This window comes from Phycodurus eques, chromosome 21, assembly GCF_024500275.1.
Source record: "Phycodurus eques isolate BA_2022a chromosome 21, UOR_Pequ_1.1, whole genome shotgun sequence".
Lineage (NCBI taxonomy): Eukaryota > Metazoa > Chordata > Actinopteri > Syngnathiformes > Syngnathidae > Phycodurus > Phycodurus eques.
The window spans coordinates 4,556,826-4,575,877 of NC_084545.1; the positions used below are offsets into that span (position 1 = coordinate 4,556,826).

General features: G+C 42.9%; 1 protein-coding gene across 5 annotated transcripts in view; it reads left to right on the top strand.

Annotated features, from left to right (window-relative positions):
* The window catches only part of arfgef1 (ADP-ribosylation factor guanine nucleotide-exchange factor 1 (brefeldin A-inhibited)), a 36,390-nt gene extending 17,607 nt beyond the window's left edge, over positions 1–18,783 (top strand). For 2 of the 5 annotated variants that reach the window (XM_061666024.1, XM_061666023.1), the window contains 33 exons: positions 827–934; positions 1,678–1,928; positions 2,317–2,450; positions 3,427–3,661; positions 3,737–3,836; positions 4,703–4,842; positions 4,916–5,024; positions 6,955–7,156; positions 7,228–7,339; positions 8,940–9,145; positions 9,226–9,310; positions 9,389–9,554; positions 9,882–10,033; positions 10,096–10,224; positions 11,357–11,515; positions 12,022–12,166; positions 12,242–12,332; positions 12,401–12,441; positions 12,625–12,794; positions 13,259–13,410; positions 13,481–13,653; positions 13,741–13,901; positions 14,124–14,254; positions 14,356–14,485; positions 14,561–14,696; positions 15,016–15,154; positions 15,239–15,287; positions 15,361–15,490; positions 15,797–15,936; positions 16,589–16,760; positions 16,834–16,972; positions 17,463–17,580; positions 17,728–18,783. In XM_061666024.1, coding sequence (XP_061522008.1) covers positions 827–934; positions 1,678–1,928; positions 2,317–2,450; positions 3,427–3,661; positions 3,737–3,836; positions 4,703–4,842; positions 4,916–5,024; positions 6,955–7,156; positions 7,228–7,339; positions 8,940–9,145; positions 9,226–9,310; positions 9,389–9,554; positions 9,882–10,033; positions 10,096–10,224; positions 11,357–11,515; positions 12,022–12,166; positions 12,242–12,332; positions 12,401–12,441; positions 12,625–12,794; positions 13,259–13,410; positions 13,481–13,653; positions 13,741–13,901; positions 14,124–14,254; positions 14,356–14,485; positions 14,561–14,696; positions 15,016–15,154; positions 15,239–15,287; positions 15,361–15,490; positions 15,797–15,936; positions 16,589–16,760; positions 16,834–16,972; positions 17,463–17,580; positions 17,728–17,931 — 4,709 coding nt within the window. In that variant the 3' untranslated portion in view covers positions 17,932–18,783. Of the gene's footprint in view, positions 1–826; positions 935–1,677; positions 1,929–2,316; positions 2,451–3,426; positions 3,662–3,736; positions 3,837–4,702; positions 4,843–4,915; positions 5,025–6,954; positions 7,157–7,227; positions 7,340–8,939; positions 9,146–9,225; positions 9,311–9,388; positions 9,555–9,881; positions 10,034–10,095; positions 10,225–11,356; positions 11,516–12,021; positions 12,333–12,400; positions 12,442–12,624; positions 12,795–13,258; positions 13,411–13,480; positions 13,654–13,740; positions 13,902–14,123; positions 14,255–14,355; positions 14,486–14,560; positions 14,697–15,015; positions 15,155–15,238; positions 15,288–15,360; positions 15,491–15,796; positions 15,937–16,588; positions 16,761–16,833; positions 16,973–17,462; positions 17,581–17,727 lie in introns of all 5 variants that reach the window. The other 3 variants (XM_061666020.1, XM_061666022.1, XM_061666021.1) reach the window with 3 other exon arrangements.
* The last annotated feature ends 269 nt before the right edge of the window (positions 18,784–19,052 follow it).

Here is a 19,052-nt window from a genome sequence, read left to right on the forward strand (position 1 = left end):
CAAAATAAAAGTAATAAAATAAACACAGAAAATTCACTTACTTCATACACAACTGACGCCCCGAGGTACTCAACATGCAGACTGGCTATTGGTTAGCCAGTTAACAGCCAGCCGCTAACCTGAGCTCACAGCAGCCAACTCTCTCATTCGCTGACTCACCTCACTCACCAGGCCAGGCCCCACCTTTTAAAGCCACACACACTAAAAGTCACAGATATTATAGTGTGGAATGCGAGGATGGGGATTGCAAGTGGACTAAAATAATACCTGCACCTCAGACATTTTGTTGTTTATTCATTAATTCCTCTTCCGTTGCGCTTATCCTCATTAGGGTCGCGGACGTGCTGGAGCCCATCCCAGCTATCTTCGGGCGAGAGGCGGGGTACACCCTGAACTGGTCGCCAGCTCATCGCAGGGCACATAGAAACAAACAACCATTCGCACTCATATTCACACCTACGGGCAATTTAGAGTCTTCAATTAATGCATGTTTTTGGGATGTGGGAGGAAACCGCAGTGCCCGGAGAAAACCCACGCAGGCACGGGGAGAACATGCAAACTCCACACAGGCGGCGCCAAAATTTGAACCCCAGCCCTCAGAACTGTGAGGCAGATGTACTAACCAGTCGTCCACCGTGCCGCCTTTTTGTTGTTTAATAATACAAAATAATTTTTTATCTGATTACTTCATCTGTAGAATAGTCGATTCTAAAAATATTGGATAGCTGCACGCGTACTCATTTATTTCATTTACCTCATTATCAAATTCTGCTTTTACATGACAATAATGCTCAGTTTTGATTGACAAAACGTGTGTGTGTGTCAGATGCAGCAGGTGAGGAGGAGGATGATGACGAAAGCCCCAACTATGAGGAGAAAGCCCAAGAGATCGTGCAGAGCATCCTGCAGGAGGTGGTCAACACCGTGGCAGGAGGTGAGATTAAGATTCAGACGACATGCCACTGTAATTGTCGAAATATTGCTAGAATCATAATAATGTTGTGACCTACAAGTAGAAATTTTACTTGACTTTTTGTTGCAGGAAACAACTTTCTCTCATTACCTTTTTTTGCTTGTAATATTATGACTTCATTCACTTTATTCCTGGAATATGATTTTATTTTTTATTTTTAAACTGGTACACTTCATTAGGATTTAATTCTTATATCATTCCGACTAACTTTTCATACGTTTACAACTTTGTCCTCAATTTTTATATGGTGACATTTGGCCTTTTTCTTGTAACGTTACAGCTTTATTCTTGTACATGTATGAATTTCTTTCTATCAAATAACGTCCGACCCCGTAATCTTACCTATTTATTTTCATAACGTTCCAACCTTTTATGGTAGTACAGTAACTATCACGAAGAGTGTTGTGCGTGTCAGACAGTGTGCGTGAGAGAGAGAAAGAAAGCGAGAGAGGGAGAGTGCGTTCGCAAGTGAGAAGCTATGCTAACATGAGTGGTAAGTTCATTTTGCCCAGAAGTGTTATTAACATTTTCAACTGGACGCTTCACGCTTGAGTGCAAATTGGACAAACAGGGAGTTATGGTCAGGAAGAAAATGGTGGCCAAAGGCACAATGCTGTCCTCTCTTAACCGTGCTTTAAATAGAACCACAATAATGAAGGAAAAAAATGCATCCTACTTCATATGAACCTCGCTCTCTTTCACAGGTAACTGCCTGGACGCGGCTCACCTCTGCGCAGACGCCAAGGAGCCGCCGGGCGAGGGCGAGCCGGCGGAGGCGGAGCGACCCGAAGTCGTCCCGCAGGCCGCCCAAAACTCCCTGGAGGACGAGGGCACGCTACGGAGCGACGGCGAGCACGTTCATCACGCCAACGGCATCCCAGGCACGCCCATTTCCACCAGCTTTACGCCGTCGCTGCCTGATGACAGACTGTCCCTCTCGTCCACTGACACTCAGGTGATGCAAACTGCTAAAAGTCCAATGATGCTGAAATGAAAGGGTAAAAAAAAAAAACAATACTTTTTTGGAACAGTAATGACTTTTTTCTTGTAACTTAGAACTAATAATACTTAACTATAAGAACTTCAACTTTTTACTTTTGATTTTACAATTCAGAAACCTGTTTTCGTACCATTATAACTTTCATCTTGTATTATTACGACTCTCTACTCAATAACTTTGACTTCCAATTCATAGTATTCAGGCTTTGTTATATTAGTACGATGTTATCCTTGTATAATTGTTGCTTTTTTCTTGTAATATTCTGACTTTCTGCTCCTAATTTAAAAAAAAACTGAAAAATGTCAGGAAGAATAATACACATTTTTTATTTTCCCTCTGTCAGGAATCGGGAGCGACGCCGGGTCAGCCCCCGGGCGCCAAGTTCTCTCACATCCTCCAGAAAGACGCATTCCTGGTCTTTCGCTCGCTCTGCAAGCTCTCCATGAAACCTCTGTCGGACGGACCGCCTGATCCCAAGTAAGTCACCCTTGTCCAATAGATGTGAATCATCCGTTTAAAAATGGGTATTTGCTCTTGTCAAAGCCGCATGATTCACTAAATCATCCGGCGGAGTCGCTGGATGAATCACTTCCGACTTCCACAACAACTAACTTCTGATTGGTTAATCCTGGTAGCTTTGAGCTAGACATTATACATTAAACGCTATGAAAATTAATTGCACAGTTTTAGTGAGCAAAATGGTCCCATTTTGTCACAGTATTGCTACAAGATATGTCAGGAATTTGCTGATGGGAATGGTTCCCAGGTTCATTAGGTATGAGCCAATGCAATTTGGTCCAAATATTATTTAATATGACAAAACATACACAAATATTAGGCTACAAAATACAAATTTTAGAAAAAATATATACTATATACTGGGAAAAAGTGCAAAAATTTACTAAATACTAGGAACAATTAAATAATCACATAAATACATCAATAACAGAAAATATGCACATTTTAGAAAAGGACAGAAATTACACTAAAATATGTATTTTCTAAAACTAGGGGGGGGGGAAATAATTCAACAAAAACATTTCATGGAAAATACACATTTGGAGTAATATTAGACAAAACAATATTAGATGAAAAAGACATAAATAGAAAAATCACAAATATCCCATAAAAATACAAACATATTAGAAAATAAAATAGAAAAAATATATATTTTATAAAAATACACAAATATTAGGGGAAAACAGATTTTAGACAAAATAATACAAAATTAGTATATGAAAAATACATAAATATTAGAATATTAGATGAAAATACAATAAAACAAATTGCTGCCTCTTGGACAGCCTTCTGCCATGTTTGGCAGCACCGTAACGTGTTTTTCATTGTTGTGTTTCATCCTCCAGTTTTTGTCTTCTCCTTTGGCCCTTTGCTGTTGCGACTCTGATCCTATGCTCTTCTTGTCTTAGCGCTTATCCTAACTATGTGCGTTCAGGTCTCACGAGCTACGGTCAAAGGTGCTGTCGCTGCAGCTGCTTCTGTCCATCCTGCAGAACGCCGGGCCCATCTTCAAGACCAACGAGATGTTCATCAACGCCATCAAGCAGTACCTGTGCGTGGCGCTCTCCAAGAACGGCGTGTCGTCCGTGCCAGAGGTCTTCGAGCTGTCGCTGTCCATCTTCCTCACGCTGCTGTCGCACTTCAAGACGCACCTCAAGATGCAAATCGAGGTAGAGAATGGCGCTGGGGAAACAATATGGAAGAGGTGGTGTGACCCGATGATGATGGCTTGTGTTGTTGTCCAGGTTTTCTTCAAGGAGATTTTCCTCTACATCCTGGAGACGTCCACAAGCTCCTTCGACCACAAATGGATGGTCATCCAAACCCTCACCAGAATATGTGCAGGTCTGCATCCCATTGTTTATTCAAGGAAAGTGTATTATTTATTTTTGGAGCAGTCCTACTTTTTTATGGTAGTATTATGACTTTATTATCTATAGTTCTTGTAACATTAAAATTGTATTTGTCATGAGATGTCCTTTTTTTTTTTCTTTTTCATGGTAGCATTTTTCTCCTAAGGTTGCGATTTGATTCACATAACTTTTTCTCATGGGATTCTGCCATTTTAATGGTAATATTAAAACTTTATTCTGGTACAATAATTTTTCTGAATAGGTTGATAGTGTTACAATTGTTTTTGGAACATTCTGACTTTTTTTATGGAAGTATCCCTACTTATGGTAGCATTACAACTAATTTAAGGACGTTATTTAACCGCCATACTTTGTTCTCTTAAAAAAAGAATTTGGGTAATATTACTACTTTATTGTTGCAATTTTTGTTGTTGATGTTACTGTTGTTTTTTTGTTGTAGTATTCTGACTATATTCGTGGAACATGCTGACTTTTATAAAACCATAAGTAATATCAGGGTTTTAGTCTCTTATCTGCACAAGTGCATTCATTAATTCATTCTCCGTACCGCTTCTCCTCACTCGGGTCGCGGGCGTGCACCCTGAACTGGTCGCCTCTGTAAAATGTTACATTTTGTTATTGTTTTGAATATATTGCCCCACTTGTTTAATCGAAATATTAGCCACGACTCTCGGTATGATGCAGTCAGTGCAAATTACAAGCACAATAAAACTCACAGTTTTAAATGAACACCTCAGGAGCAGTGTCGTTAAAACTGACCATCTTGTTTACATCTTGACGTCATGACACATTATAAGGGAAGTGGTGACTCGTCATCCTCTTCTTTTTGTCCGTCAGATGCTCAGAGCGTGGTGGACATCTACGTCAACTACGACTGCGACTTGAACGCCGCCAACATCTTTGAGCGGCTCGTCAACGACCTCTCGAAAATAGCGCAGGGACGCGGCGGCCACGAGCTGGGCACTACGCCCCCGCAGGTGTTCACCACTCTCTGGAAATACCTTTGTACATATTTAGTGCTCAATTATAACAATATAATGGCGTCCACAGGAGCTGACCTTGCGAAAGAAAGGCCTGGAATGTCTGGTGTCTATCTTGAAATGTATGGTGGAGTGGAGCAAGGACCAGTATGTCAACCCAAACTCCCAGACTAGCCTTGGTAAGTGCTGAGATGTTAACATTCTCACTCTTATTGTGCTAATTGTTTAGTCTATGGCTACATTTAATTTAATTAATGGGATTATATTAAAGCGCACAAGAGTAAAAATTCACAATATTCATCCATCCATTTTCTATCCTGCTTATCTCGTGTCAAGGGTGAGCAGTAGCCTATCTCAACTGACATTAGGGTGAGAGGTGGGGTACTCCCTGGACTGGTCACCAGCCACATGTAGACAAACAAGCAATCACATTCACACCCACGGACATTTTAGAGTTTTCAGTTAACCTAAAAGGCATGTTTTTGGATTATGGGAGGAACCCGGAGTACCTGGAGAAAACCCACACAAGCACGGGTAGAACACCCCCAACCTCAGAAGTGTGACAAAATGCCACTACGTGTGTATATGTATATTTGGAAAAATTTAATCTGTAATTAAAAAAATTATTGCTTCAATTTAATGTTTTTTTTAATTTAACTATCCATATATTTTTGGCACATGGTCTTAGGCTTAATAGAAATAATAAAATGTGTAGTTAAAAAACATTTTTGGGATGATTAAGGTTATTTGAAACTTTTAAGAAAAGTTTATTTCACAAAAATTTGAAATATAATTTGTGCACATTTGTAGTTCTACACTTCCTCCATTTATTTACCTTATTTCATTTAAAATTTTATTGACCCCAAAATGAACACTTTAGTTCACTCTCAGGTATCTATCATGTATTACATCAGATGTCGTTATCATATATATTTGTACCTATTTGTAATAGGTACTGTGGTTTGTACCCCAAATAAATGGTACCACAAAGCAGTTCTTTTCATACCCTTCCCTATTTTTGACAAAATGTACCTCAAAATTTAAATGGTGTACCGTACGACGGAAACAGAGCTTTGTTTGCGTGTTGTAAATGTCATTGTATAACACTGTGTGTGCGGGAGGAAAAGCCTCTTTATTAGCTTCTGTTGTTTGCCAATGGTGGAGCTCCAACAAAAGAACAAGTGTGTTCCATAAGCTCTGAAAGCAGACTGTGTGAGGCGGCCTCTGGCTAAGCTGTCAAGGCTAACCAGCTACCTCATTAGCACGTGTAGTATCAAAGTGCGTGACAGTATAAGCTGACGAGAAGCCACTTTTCTGTCTTCTTGCTTGTTGTAACTGTGTTATGTTCTCCCCTTTTGTGCATGACTGTAAAGCCAAAGCAGGTAACAGTAGCATGAGTACAAGTGTTTGCTAGAGTGTGAAAGGGATGGCTTTAGACTCATTGATGTCTGTGATTTTTTTTTATTTTTTTAAAATGAGATCCCATTCTTGTACGGACGGCGAGCAAAATGGCGGCTCACGTTACCTTGACGACACCTTCCTGAATGTTTTAAAGAGTTTCGAACACGCAATCGGACACCCGAACGCACCGCTCGTCTATGTGACCTTCTGTTTTCTATCACGATAGTTACTATTGATACAGTGGAATGTTATATACCAGTATAATAATCTTTTGTTTCCCTGTATCATCTCTATTTTTGTATCTTTAGATGTCCAGCGAGATTAGCTCTCATTTAAACTAATTTCCAGTCACGTGATTTGTGAAACACATACACCTACCTGTGCTCTCTTCTTTTTAGTTGATTAGCTGCAGCTTCAAAATTTCAAATCAAACAACAGGATTATAGTTAAACAATTTCCATTGTGAAGTCTGTTGTGCTACCGAGATGAGTCTCACCGTATCACATTGTGAGTCACTGTGTGATTCCCACTGCTAGTGTGCTACATCAGCCCATATGAAGTCCTTGTTTTCTTTCCCTGTATGCCCGTTTTAGTTCTTGAGCTGTCCTGCAACATTATCAGTATCTTAGCCTCATTTCTAATTAAATGATTAAATGATCAAACAACCCGTTTCGTCTCTCTCACCTCGTATACAATTCTTCTCCCCAGGCCAAGAGAAGCCGTCTGAGCAGGAGAGCAGCGAGACGCGGGCCCCCGAGACCATCAACCGCTACGGCAGCATCAACTCGCTGGACTCCACCGCCTCGTCGGGGATCGGCAGCTACAGCACGCAGATGTCGGGCACAGACAACCCTGAGCAGTTTGAGGTCCTCAAGCAGCAGAAGGAGATCATCGAGCAGGGCATCGACCTGTCAGTTTCAAATATACATGCAGTATTTATCTTTAGACTGCTGATTACCATTACTAACCACTGCCTTGTAGGTTCAACAAGAAACCAAAGAGGGGGATCCAGTACCTTCAAGAGCAAGGCATGCTGGGATCAACCCCAGAGGACCTGGCTCAGTTCCTGCACCAAGAGGAGCGCCTTGATTCGGTTAGGCCTGCCGCACACTGAGCGACGCGACCGAACTGGACCATCGCAAACAAATTAGTCTGCGATTGACCCTCGCACACATAACCAAACTCGCTGCGACGTAAAAACTGCAACCCCTGTTGTTATAATCGGGAAACAACATTTTGGAGCACTGGAGCAGTTCGTGCTCTCTCCAGGTCGGGGATGAGATCCTGCCCCAAGTGGAGGAGTTCAAGTATCTTTGGGTCTTGTTCACGAGTGAGGGAAGAATGGAACGGGAGATCGCCAGGCGGATCGGTGCAGCGTCTGCAGTGATGCGGACTTTGTATCGATCCGTTGTGGTGAAGGAGGAACTAAGCCGAAAGCCGAAGCTCTCGATTTACCGGTCGATCTACGTTCCTACCCTCACCTATGGTCACGAGCTGTGGGTCGTGACTGAAAGAAAGTGATCCCAGATACAAGCGGCCGAAATGGGTTTCCTCCGCAGGGTGTCCAGGTTCTCCCTTAGAGGGTGAGAAGCTCGGTCATCTGGGAGGAGCTCACAGTAGAGCCGCTGCTCCTCCACATCGAGAGGAGACAGATGAGGTGGCTGGGGCGTCTGATTCGGATGCCTCTCGAACGCCTCCCCGATGAGGTGCTCCGGGCACGTCCCACCGGGAGGAGACCCCGGGGGCGACCCAGGACACGCCGGAGAGACTACATCTTTCGGCTGGCCTCGGAACGCCTCGGGATCCCCCCGGAAGAAATTGATGAAGTGGCTGGGGAGAGGGAAGTCTGGGCATCCCTGCTAAAGCTACTGCCCCCGCGACTCGACCTCGGATAAGCGGTAGAAATTGGATGGATGGATGGATGGACAACATTTTGACAAAACAGCAGGCCGCGATTGTCAAGAAAGAAGCAGATTAACCTTGTTCGCTGCAGCTATATGATGATAAAAAACAGAGGAAATGGGAAGGAATGAAGGAGAGCGTGTGGATATTTCAGCAGCTAATTGCAGTGATAGCCCCATTCATTGGATGCACTTGTGCATTTCGGCAACAGAGACTCTCCACGCTTGACGTTTTTTGGCCACAAGTACATATGAAATTTTTAATTTAGTATGATTGTAAAACACAATACTGTATTTACTGCATTCGTACGACTTAGGGACAGCTAGCTGGATTTGACGACATACCTGAAAACGTAATTTCTGTTGTGAAAACCCTTGACACAACATAATCATTTTTGATTGGCCGTTGTATCTGCGACATTGCGACGCCATTCAGCTGCAATTCAAAGTTCAGTCTGTTGCTCTACGTGCGGCGGGCCTTAGAATTCCTGTCAAAGTAGACGCAACCATAACAAGACGTCATAATATAAACGTCCATCTTGACTACATATTTTAGTGGTACTATTTTTACAATGTAGCTCTTTATTGGACAATTGGTTCAGAATTAGAGTATATATGTATAATATATTAAATGAGATGAAAAAAATGATTTACGTTTTTAAAAACAGAAAGAAAAGAAAAAATACCTAGCATATCTAAATGTTTTAGATAAGTGGTGGGTGCAGAGCAGTTCCTCACATTCAGTTTCCACTAATGTGACCTGTGTTTGCCTCGCGATGTGCGCTCATTCAGACTCAAGTGGGGGAGTTTCTCGGCGATAATGAGCGCTTCAATAAGGAGGTGATGTATGCCTACGTGGATCAAATGGACTTCCAAGGCAAAGACTTCGTGTCGGCGCTGAGGATGTTCCTGGAGGGCTTCCGGCTGCCCGGCGAGGCCCAGAAGATCGACAGGCTCATGGAGAAGTTCGCCGCCAGATACCTCGAGTGCAATCAGGGGTGAGTGGGGGTGAACGTCTACGAACGCTTTTCTATCGATGACGGCATCGTTTATTGTTGAAAAATGTGTTTACTTGCAGGCAAACCCTTTTTGCCAGCGCAGACACCGCCTACGTGCTCGCCTACTCCATCATTATGTTGACGACTGACCTTCACAGTCCACAAGTACGTACACCATCTGGAGTACATTAAGACAAAGAATCGCAAAATGTGAGCGCTTTTTTTTTTTTCCTCCCCGCCAAGGTAAAGAACAAAATGACCAAGGAGCAGTACATCAAGATGAACCGCGGCATCAATGACAGCAAGGACTTGCCCGAGGAGTACCTTTCGGCCATCTATGACGAGATTGCGGGCAAGAAGATTGCCATGAAGGAGACCAAGGAGCTGACTATGAAGTCCAGCAAGCAGAGTGAGTCTGCGGGGCAGTCATCAATGCAGAGTTGGAGACGCCCATGAATTACCCCTAGAGACATCAACTGGATTTTCTTGCATTCCTGTGAAAAGCAGGGGCATTTGTCCAAGAGATGAGGCAAAAAAACCAAAAAAATTAAAATCATAATCTGATTATTTAGCATTAATTTAATTTGAATGAATCAACCAATTATTTAAAAAATATAATGTCACATCAGAAATCTTTTTGTTGTTTTTTTGGGGCACTTGAAAAGTGTGTTTTGAGAAACGAACGTGTCTCGGAACAAATTAAACTTTGAAGACACCACTGTGTTTTCTCCTTCAGGCGTGGCCAGTGAGAAGCAGAGGCGTCTGCTGTACAACGTGGAGATGGAGCAGATGGCCAAGACGGCCAAGGCGCTGATGGAGGCCGTCAGCCACGTGCAGGCGCCGTTCACCAGCGCCACCCACCTGGAGCACGTGCGGCCCATGTTCAAGGTAGGACCGGGCGGCCGCCGTCGGCTCGCACACTCGCTAACACGTTCCCGTTGTCGCTCCAGTTGGCGTGGACGCCCTTCCTGGCCGCATTCAGCGTGGGCCTCCAAGACTGCGACGACACCGACGTGGCGTCACTGTGTCTGGAGGGCATCCGCTGCGCCATCAGGATAGCGTGCATCTTCTCCATACAGGTGCCTTTGTGCTCAAGGGGCCGCATTAGATTTTTAAAATGGACAGATTGGCTAGGTGTTGGTACAAGACATGTTTACATTTAATCATGAATTGTGCGTGTTTTAAAAAAAAAAAAAAGTTAAACACTTTATTTTTATAATAAAATATAACTTTTAATACAAATAAATATTTGACTAATTTTGCATTGTGTTTTAACAATAAACCAGTCTACCAATTATTTGAGAAAAAGGAATAAAAATATAATGAAATAATTCATTCTTTTTTATTGATAATTAATTTTATGATAATTAACCATCCATTCATCCATTTTCCAAGCCGCTTCTCCTCACTAGGGTCGCGGGCGTGCTGGAGCTTAGCCCAGCTAACATCGGGCAGGAGGCGGGGTACACCCTAAACTGGTTGCCAACATACAAACAAACAACCATTCGCACTCACAGTCACACCTACGGGCAATTTAGAGTTGTCAATTAACCTAGCAGGGGCTCGGGGATTGAACCCCGGTCCTCAGAACTGTGAGGCAGACGCTCTAACCAGTCTGTCATCGTGCCGCTGATAATTAACCAATTAATCAAATTAATATAACATTATTTAATTTATATATATTATAAGAATAAATAAGAAATGAATCAATACTGTAAATTTTGCAGAATTACTTAATCAGTAAAATAATTAATTGTCATTTTTTTATTAAATTATTAATTATATAATACATGTACAATTGTTATAACAATCAATGAAAAATGTTTAAATTACTGTGTTTATAATTTTCTATTTTACTAATATTTTTGCATTTTGTTATCTTGAATATAAATAGAGACAAAATGAAGAAATTCATGTTAACTATGCACAATATTACTAAAATGTATCCTCATTTTCTATATGGTTTATAATTAATTTAATTATAGTTAAAGTTAACAATTATTTAACAAAATAAATGAATACAAATACATGTATAATATATTATTTACAATGAATCAATTAACTTAATTTCTGACTAATTAAAACAAATGACCACATTTTAATGAACTAATTTTAGGAAAATAAACTGCTAAATGAATGTGCATGTGGCCTCCGGGCCATACCCACCGCTGGCCTATCATCTTTTTCATGCTTTTGTATGTTTTTTTCCAGCTGGAGAGGGATGCCTACGTGCAAGCACTGGCAAGGTTCACGCTTCTCACCGCCAGCTCGGGCATCACCGAAATGAAGCAAAAGAATATTGACACCATCAAGACGCTCATCACCGTGGCACACACCGACGGAAACTACCTTGGCAACTCCTGGCATGAGGTTGCCGTCTTTAGAAGCTTTTTTGTATTCAAGTTTTACAAGTCAGTTCACTTATAAGTCGCGCTACCATTGTATTTTAGTGCAGGTATAAAAGTCAGTATAAAACACTACTGAGAAGTCCCAGAATGGACTATGATAGATATTTTCAAGTAGCTGTGCTTATTACTTTGCTGTTTTTATATACATTTTCATTAAATTAATATAAAAAAAATGTTTTTATTACAAAATAAGTTAAAATATTTGCTGAACAAAAAATAATGGACATGAATGATGTCCATTTAAACTCCCATATCCACTTTGAGATAGGTGATGATTTCAAGTACTCAATTTCAACTCTTACAAATTACCCTTGCTTCGTTTTGGGTTTTGAGGACATTGAGGTAACATTAGTTTTTTTTTGTTTGTTTTTGTTTTGTTTCTTTTGTTGTTGTTTTTTTTTAAAATATATATATATATATATATATATATATATATATATATATATATATATATATACACCATCTCAGATCATGAAGTGCATCAGTCAGCTCGAGCTGGCGCAGCTCATCGGCACGGGCGTGAAGGCACGCTACATCTCGGGGACGGTTCGCAGCAAAGAGGGATTCGTGGCCAGCACCAAGGAGCAGAGCAACGACGAGTACCTGGGCCTGGGTAAGTCGGCACCCCCTCAAAGTCCAAAGCCAAACCCAATCAAAGGTGTTGCTCACCGATACCTCCGCTGTGCAGTTGGCGGCACGGTGGACCGCAAGCAGATCGCCAGCATCCAGGAGTCCATCGGAGAGACCAGTTCTCAAAGTGTGGTGGTGGCTGTGGACAGGTAACAGGATTAAAAATTATAATATTTAATCCTGTTTGACATTAAAACCATTTAATTGGTTTTTTTAGGATATTCACAGGCTCGACCAGACTTGATGGCAATGCAATAGGTGAGTCGAGCGATACTCGGTTGTAAAAATATTCGATGGCTGCAGCCAAACATTAACTATGGTTAAACGATGCACAAGTGACAAGTATTTGGCAAGGTTGAAGGGAAATCGTGGGCTTTTTTTAGGTTCCGTTCAAAAAAACAATATGTGGTGGCCATAACCATCTGCTGTGTCATCCCTCAGTGGATTTTGTGCGCTGGCTGTGCGCCGTGTCCATGGATGAGCTGGCCTCGCCCACGCACCCGCGCATGTTCAGCCTGCAGAAGATCGTGGAGATCTCCTACTACAACATGGGCCGCATCCGGCTGCAGTGGTCCAGGATCTGGGAGGTCATCGGGGACCACTTCAACAAGGTAGGTCGTGGGTCTTTCTCCAAGGATGAAACTTTGATGAGAATTGTCAATTCAGTAGCATAAGAAGCGTTTGGGTATATTTTTAATATATACATGAAATATTGCCAATTGAAAATTACTCCCTTCAGATGGGTGTTTTTTCAACTACTCTCAAGACTGCGATGGTTAAGACTGATTAAATTTAGAAACATGCTTTTTATTGGACATTCACAAAACGTGGCATTCAGCACAAGCAATGGTATTGGTCTATTTGATTCCCTCCATTTGTCGTTGTCTTATTGGGATATGACTTTCTTTGGGCTTCCGGTCGGCTGAACCAATTAGATGCGCCACCTGCTGCTTTGGCACACACATGGGCATGTGCAAATATGTTTTAACGTCACGCCTTTTCTCCATATAGCTATTTCAGAGTACGCCTTTTCTGGCTGTGATTAAATGCTACTGTGGTTAAATACGTTTTCCAGGTGGGCTGTAACTCCAATGAAGACGTGGCGATTTTTGCTGTGGACTCACTCAGGCAGCTGTCCATGAAGTTCCTGGAGAAGGGTGAGCTGGCCAACTTCCGCTTCCAGAAGGACTTCCTTAGGCCGTTTGAGCACATCATGAAGAAAAACAGGTAGGTAGAAGATTATGATGGGTCTTTACTTCATTAGCGATTCACTGACTCATTGGTCATCTCTTTACAGATCTCCTACCATCAGGGACATGGTGGTGCGCTGCATCGCCCAGATGGTCAACTCCCAGGCGGCCAACATCCGCTCTGGCTGGAAGAACATCTTCTCCGTGTTCCACCTGGCGGCGTCCGACCAGGACGAGAGCATCGTGGAGCTAGCCTTTCAGACCACGGGGCACATCGTCAGTAAGTGCCACGCTCTCCGCAATGCATCCTCGCTTGAGTGCGGAGCGCACGATTTTTAGTTAACTCGCGTCTTTCTGTCTTCCCCAGCGAATGTATTCGAGAAGCACTTTGCGGCCACCATCGACTCCTTCCAGGACGCCGTCAAGTGCCTGTCAGAGTTCGCTTGCAACGCCGACTTTCCCGACACCAGCATGGAAGCCATCCGCCTCATTCGACACTGCGCCAAATACGTCTCGGGGAGGCCACAGGTGGTTTGAGCCTCGTAGAAAATGTACTCAAGTCAAGCAAAAATGCTTTAAGCGAAACTATGTACCCAAAATAGCTTCAATATAATGTGGATGTGGCACATCACCTCTTGTAGCTGTCTGTAATAGCGGACCAGCCAGGACCACCTGTTGTGTAAACATCTGTGTTAAGATTACTGTTCAGTTTTTCCACAAAGAGTCTAATTCCGCTGGCTTGCGCAACAGGCCTTCAAAGACTACACCAGCGATGACATGAATGTAGCGCCGGAGGACCGTGTGTGGGTGCGAGGCTGGTTCCCCATCCTCTTCGAGCTCTCCTGCATCATCAATAGGTGCAAGCTGGACGTCCGGACCAGGTACGTCCATAGCTCGAGCAGATATTTGAGCATATGTGGTAGGGGTGGACCATATCATACCGCTTGATCAATGGAGCCTTTGTTTGTTTCTCCTTTTGTAGGGGGTTGACTGTGATGTTCGAGGTGATGAAGACATACGGGCACACCTTCGAAAAGCACTGGTGGCAAGACCTGTTCAGAATTGTCTTCAGGATCTTCGACAACATGAAGCTACCCGAGCAGCAGACTGAGGTATGTCTGCCACCCGCCCCCAAACCCCTTAGGTTAGGTCCACCACACTCAATAGGTTTGGTTGCCTCCACACAGAAAGCGGAGTGGATGACCACCACCTGCAACCACGCACTTTACGCCATCTGTGATGTGTTCACGCAGTACTTTGAGTCCCTCAGTGACGTCCTGCTGGACGACATTTTAGCTCAGCTCTACTGGTGTGTGCAGCAAGGTGAGTACACCACTGCCTGCTAAATTCACCTTTCACTAAACTAACCTTTTGAGGAAACTCACCCGGTGAAATGTGCATACAGTATATTAAGAGTTCTGGATGCAATCCCCCAAAATACAGTATGACTAGCCACCCTTCCCTCCCCAAAGTGGGAAAAAAAATGCCCCCACAACACCAGTTTCACCAATGGACATGAAATTCAGTCAACATTTTGACAGGACACTTAAGAACCTGTGGTTGAAAATATACAGAAGTCATCCATTTTGGATTGAAGCAAAGTTTTTGGAGGTGGTTACTAAGTTCTCCGTTTTGTGCGCAGACAATGAGCAGCTAGCCCGCTCGGGCACCAACTGCCTGGAGAACGTAGTCATCCTGAATGGCGAGAAGTTCTCCGCCAAGACGTGGGATAAGACGTGCAACTGCATGCTGGACATCTTCAAGACCACAATCCCCCATGCGTAAGCCATATTTAAAATAAATGACTTTTTTTTTTCTCCTTCTGAAATGGAACACGTGTGTGATAAAGGTTTCGTTTGTCTCAGGCTGTTAACATGGAGACCAGCAGAAGGCGAACACTTTGACAAGCCGCTGGTGAGGCGGGGAAACACGCTAATTTCCATTTCATCCAGTTGCATTCAATATTAATTACACGATTTCCACTCAGGATTCTATTTCTCAGAAGTCGCTAGACGACCAGCGCTCTGTCAGCAGCGTGGAAAGCCGTCTTCAGAACCAACAGAGCAGCGTCGCCTCTGGCCCGAGCGAGGACGCCGCCAGGTCCAGGAGCACCACGAGTGAGTGGGGGGCAGGGGGGCAATCAGGCTGACTACAGACTAGAGCGGTATCGACATTGCCCCTGAAAAAACATATCGGTCTATCCAATTTGCATGTTCAGTGTTTCCCTACTGTATTTCAGTTATTTGTTCGCATGCCCGTATTTAGCACAGATTTTTTTTTTTTGCATTTTTTCTTTTTCTGGGTTTTTACAGTATACATACTGTAATGCCCTCATATGTGGGAAAGGAGAACCACAACCACAGATGCATTGTAAGTCCAGCCTAAAAGGTGCTTTTGTGACCGCGAATGTTGGTGTTTCGCAGGAGTGCAGGAGCAACGCTTGTTCGCCGCCTTGCTCATCAAGTGCGTGGTACAGCTAGAGCTCATCCACACCATCGACAACATCGTCTTCTTCCCTGCCACCAGCAAGAAGGAAGATGCCGAAAACTTTGCCGCAGCACAGGTACCAGCGCCTTATGAACTGCACACCTGTGTACGCCCCAGTACTGTATTTTCATCCATGTGGTAGGGCAGGACCACATGACCATAAAATCAAATCTCCGATGTTTTTTCACAAAAATCCGATTTTTAATTTTAATCGATTTCAACCCCATCACTTATGTTTTTTTTTTTTTATATAGCTAATGTGGACAGAAGTGCTTCTCTGTTGTTGACTCCATGATTTTCTTCCTCTGCTCTGATTTCTTGTCATTCAAAAAACAATGTGAATATTTGAATAATTCTGCTCATCTTCTCTGTTTTATTTTTATTTTTTTTAGCTGGGAACAAATTCGCTATTCACTTAAAAAAAAATTGCTGCAGCCATGTTGTTAGTGGAAGCAATGCACGTCAGCATGGACGTGCTTTGAAGCACAGAAGCTGCTAAAAAATAAATAAAAAATGGCCTGGCTCAAACTCCAATTAATCGATAAAATAGATTTATCGCCGATCCCTACCATATAGCAGCATATACAGTGGTACATTGACTAAGGAGTGCGTCAATTTACAAGATTATCAATTTACGAGTCACTTGGCTCATTTGTGTTGTGAGCCCAAATTTCAGTTACCATTGTAAACCTAATAATAATCCCGCCCTTGTCACATCTTTCCTGAAGCGTGACGTGGCCAACGCGTCAGACGTGGCCGCGGAGCCGCCGGACCAGGGCATGTTCCGCTACCTGACGTCGGAGCAGCTCTTCAAGTTGCTGGACTGCCTGATGGAGTCGCACCGCTTCGCTAAGGCCTTTAACTCCAATAATGAGCAGAGGACGCTGTTGTGGAAAGCAGGTAAATCTCACCGCGCCGCAGCTGACATCAGTGAATGTGTGTGTATGTGTGACTGCTCATGCGTGTGTTGCAGGGTTTAAAGGCAAGTCGAAGCCCAACCTGTTGAAGCAGGAGACGGGCAGCCTGGCGTGCGGCCTGCGCATCCTCTTCCGCATGTATACTGACAATACGCGACGGGACGCCTGGGAGGAGGTCCAGAGACGACTGCTCGAGTAAGGACACGGACGATGTCACTAGCGATGAAAAGAAAGGAGATGCACCTTGAGTACACAGAAAGAAATACAGGATGTAAAAAGTCAGCAACTGCAGTGTATTGTATAACATCGTAAATGTAATTAAGTGTAATGGAGTGAATTATGTCGTACTCCATCGAAAGTGGAGTAAATCATATTGTATCGCATCGTAATTGAAGTGAATCATTCTATCACATTGTAAATACGGGGAATTATTTATACAGAATCGTATTGCATTGCATCGTAACTGGTGTGAATCGTATTGAATTGTTAGTCGGGTGAATCGTGTCATTACTGTAATGAATCGTATTGCATCATAACTGCAGTGAATCATATAATCGCATCGTAATTGAAGTGACTCGTATATTGCTGTATCACATAGTAAGTAGAGTGAATCATGTAGTAATTGGAGTGACTCTTACATTGCAATCACGCAACTTTTGTTTTTTTGTCCTTTCTATGTGGTCAGCGTGTGTGGCGAGGCGGTGGCATACTTCCTGGCATTGAACTCGGAGAGCCACAGGGAGGCCTGGACCAACCTCCTCCTCCTCTTCCTCACGAAGGTTCTGAAGATCAGCGACCAAAGGGTGTGTTCTCTCAAAAAAATCATAAATTAAGGCAGTTGTATCTCAAGGCACCACTGTACATAGAGACGGCCTCTGGTCCTCAGTCATTCTTGGCAGAGGATAAAGAATATATGCCTAAAGGAGGCTGCTATTGTCTCTCCTGTGCAGTTCAAGGCTCACGCGTCGCGGTACTACCCGCTTCTGTGCGAGATCATGCAGTTGGACCTCATCCCGGAGCTGCGTGCCGTCCTGAGGAAATTCTACCTGCGAATCGGCCTGGTGTTCGGCATCGCGCCCGAGCCCCAACCTCGACCTCGACCGGCCCTGCAGGAGCATCGCGCCAACCCAGAGGAGGCAGAGGAAGCTCTGTGACGCCACCTACCTGCAGCCCTTCATCCACTTTGACTATCAGCACGAAAAACTAAAACAAGTCTGGTTTGTAGCGATTTCCGCCTCCGCCACCATAGATCTGAGCTGCTCAGACGGACTTTATTTAAAAATAAAGAAATAAATCAAATAAAAATGTGCTTCTTACTGTATATTTAATGTATCTGAATGATTGCAAAGACATATTCAAAAACCATGATGAAATGTGACCCCTCTCTCCACACGGCTAACGTTCATATCCAAATGTACAGATGTAATAATCTGATAACACTAGATTGTTTTAATTTTTTTAATATTATTATTTGTTGATGCACTTGACCTCCATTCGAAATGCACTGGAGATTTTACTTTTTACCCCTCCGCCCCTGATTTGACGAACATCTCACGGTTAAGTGAAGGCTTCATTAAATTATTCCATTTTATATGTTGGTACTGTTTGGTTTTTAACTGGAACATGAGAGAGCAACCCGATGTTAGCAGCTTGAAAAAAGACATTATTAGTCTGTTTTCATGTTTGACTTTAGTTTTCACTCCTGTGTGTACAAAAAAAATCGAAAATAATATATTTAATTTGTTGTTTTTTTTTCTTGGGTTTTGGGAGAAAGTAACATGTATAGAGAGAGAGAGAGGGGGGGGGGGTAAATGAGCGATGATGTTAGCTGTGCTTTACGTGTGAATGGGACGCATTCCCGCTCATGGATGTAGAAAACAAAAATGTATATGATGCAGCAATGTAAAGTTTTCTATGTTGCAAAAAAAAAAAGTACAACTTTGTGTACGACACATCCTCTGGCATTCTAATCAGGTTCTAGGTCAATAAAGTTTTTTTGAACTTGATTCATGTGAATTTGTCGCTGTCTTCCACTTTGATGAATTTTTAAAATGAAAACTAGAAAAAATACACACTACATTGGTTAATGGGAAATGGACTGATCTTATGTAGCGCTTTACACCATCACAGTACCCAAAGTGCTTTACAAAGCCTCACATTCAACCGCTCACACACATTCATACACCAATGGAAATAAGAAAATGTAGTTAATGTGGAGTACAGTAGTTACTTTTTTGTGAATCTATCGTAAAAACTAAAAAATAAAATAAAACAA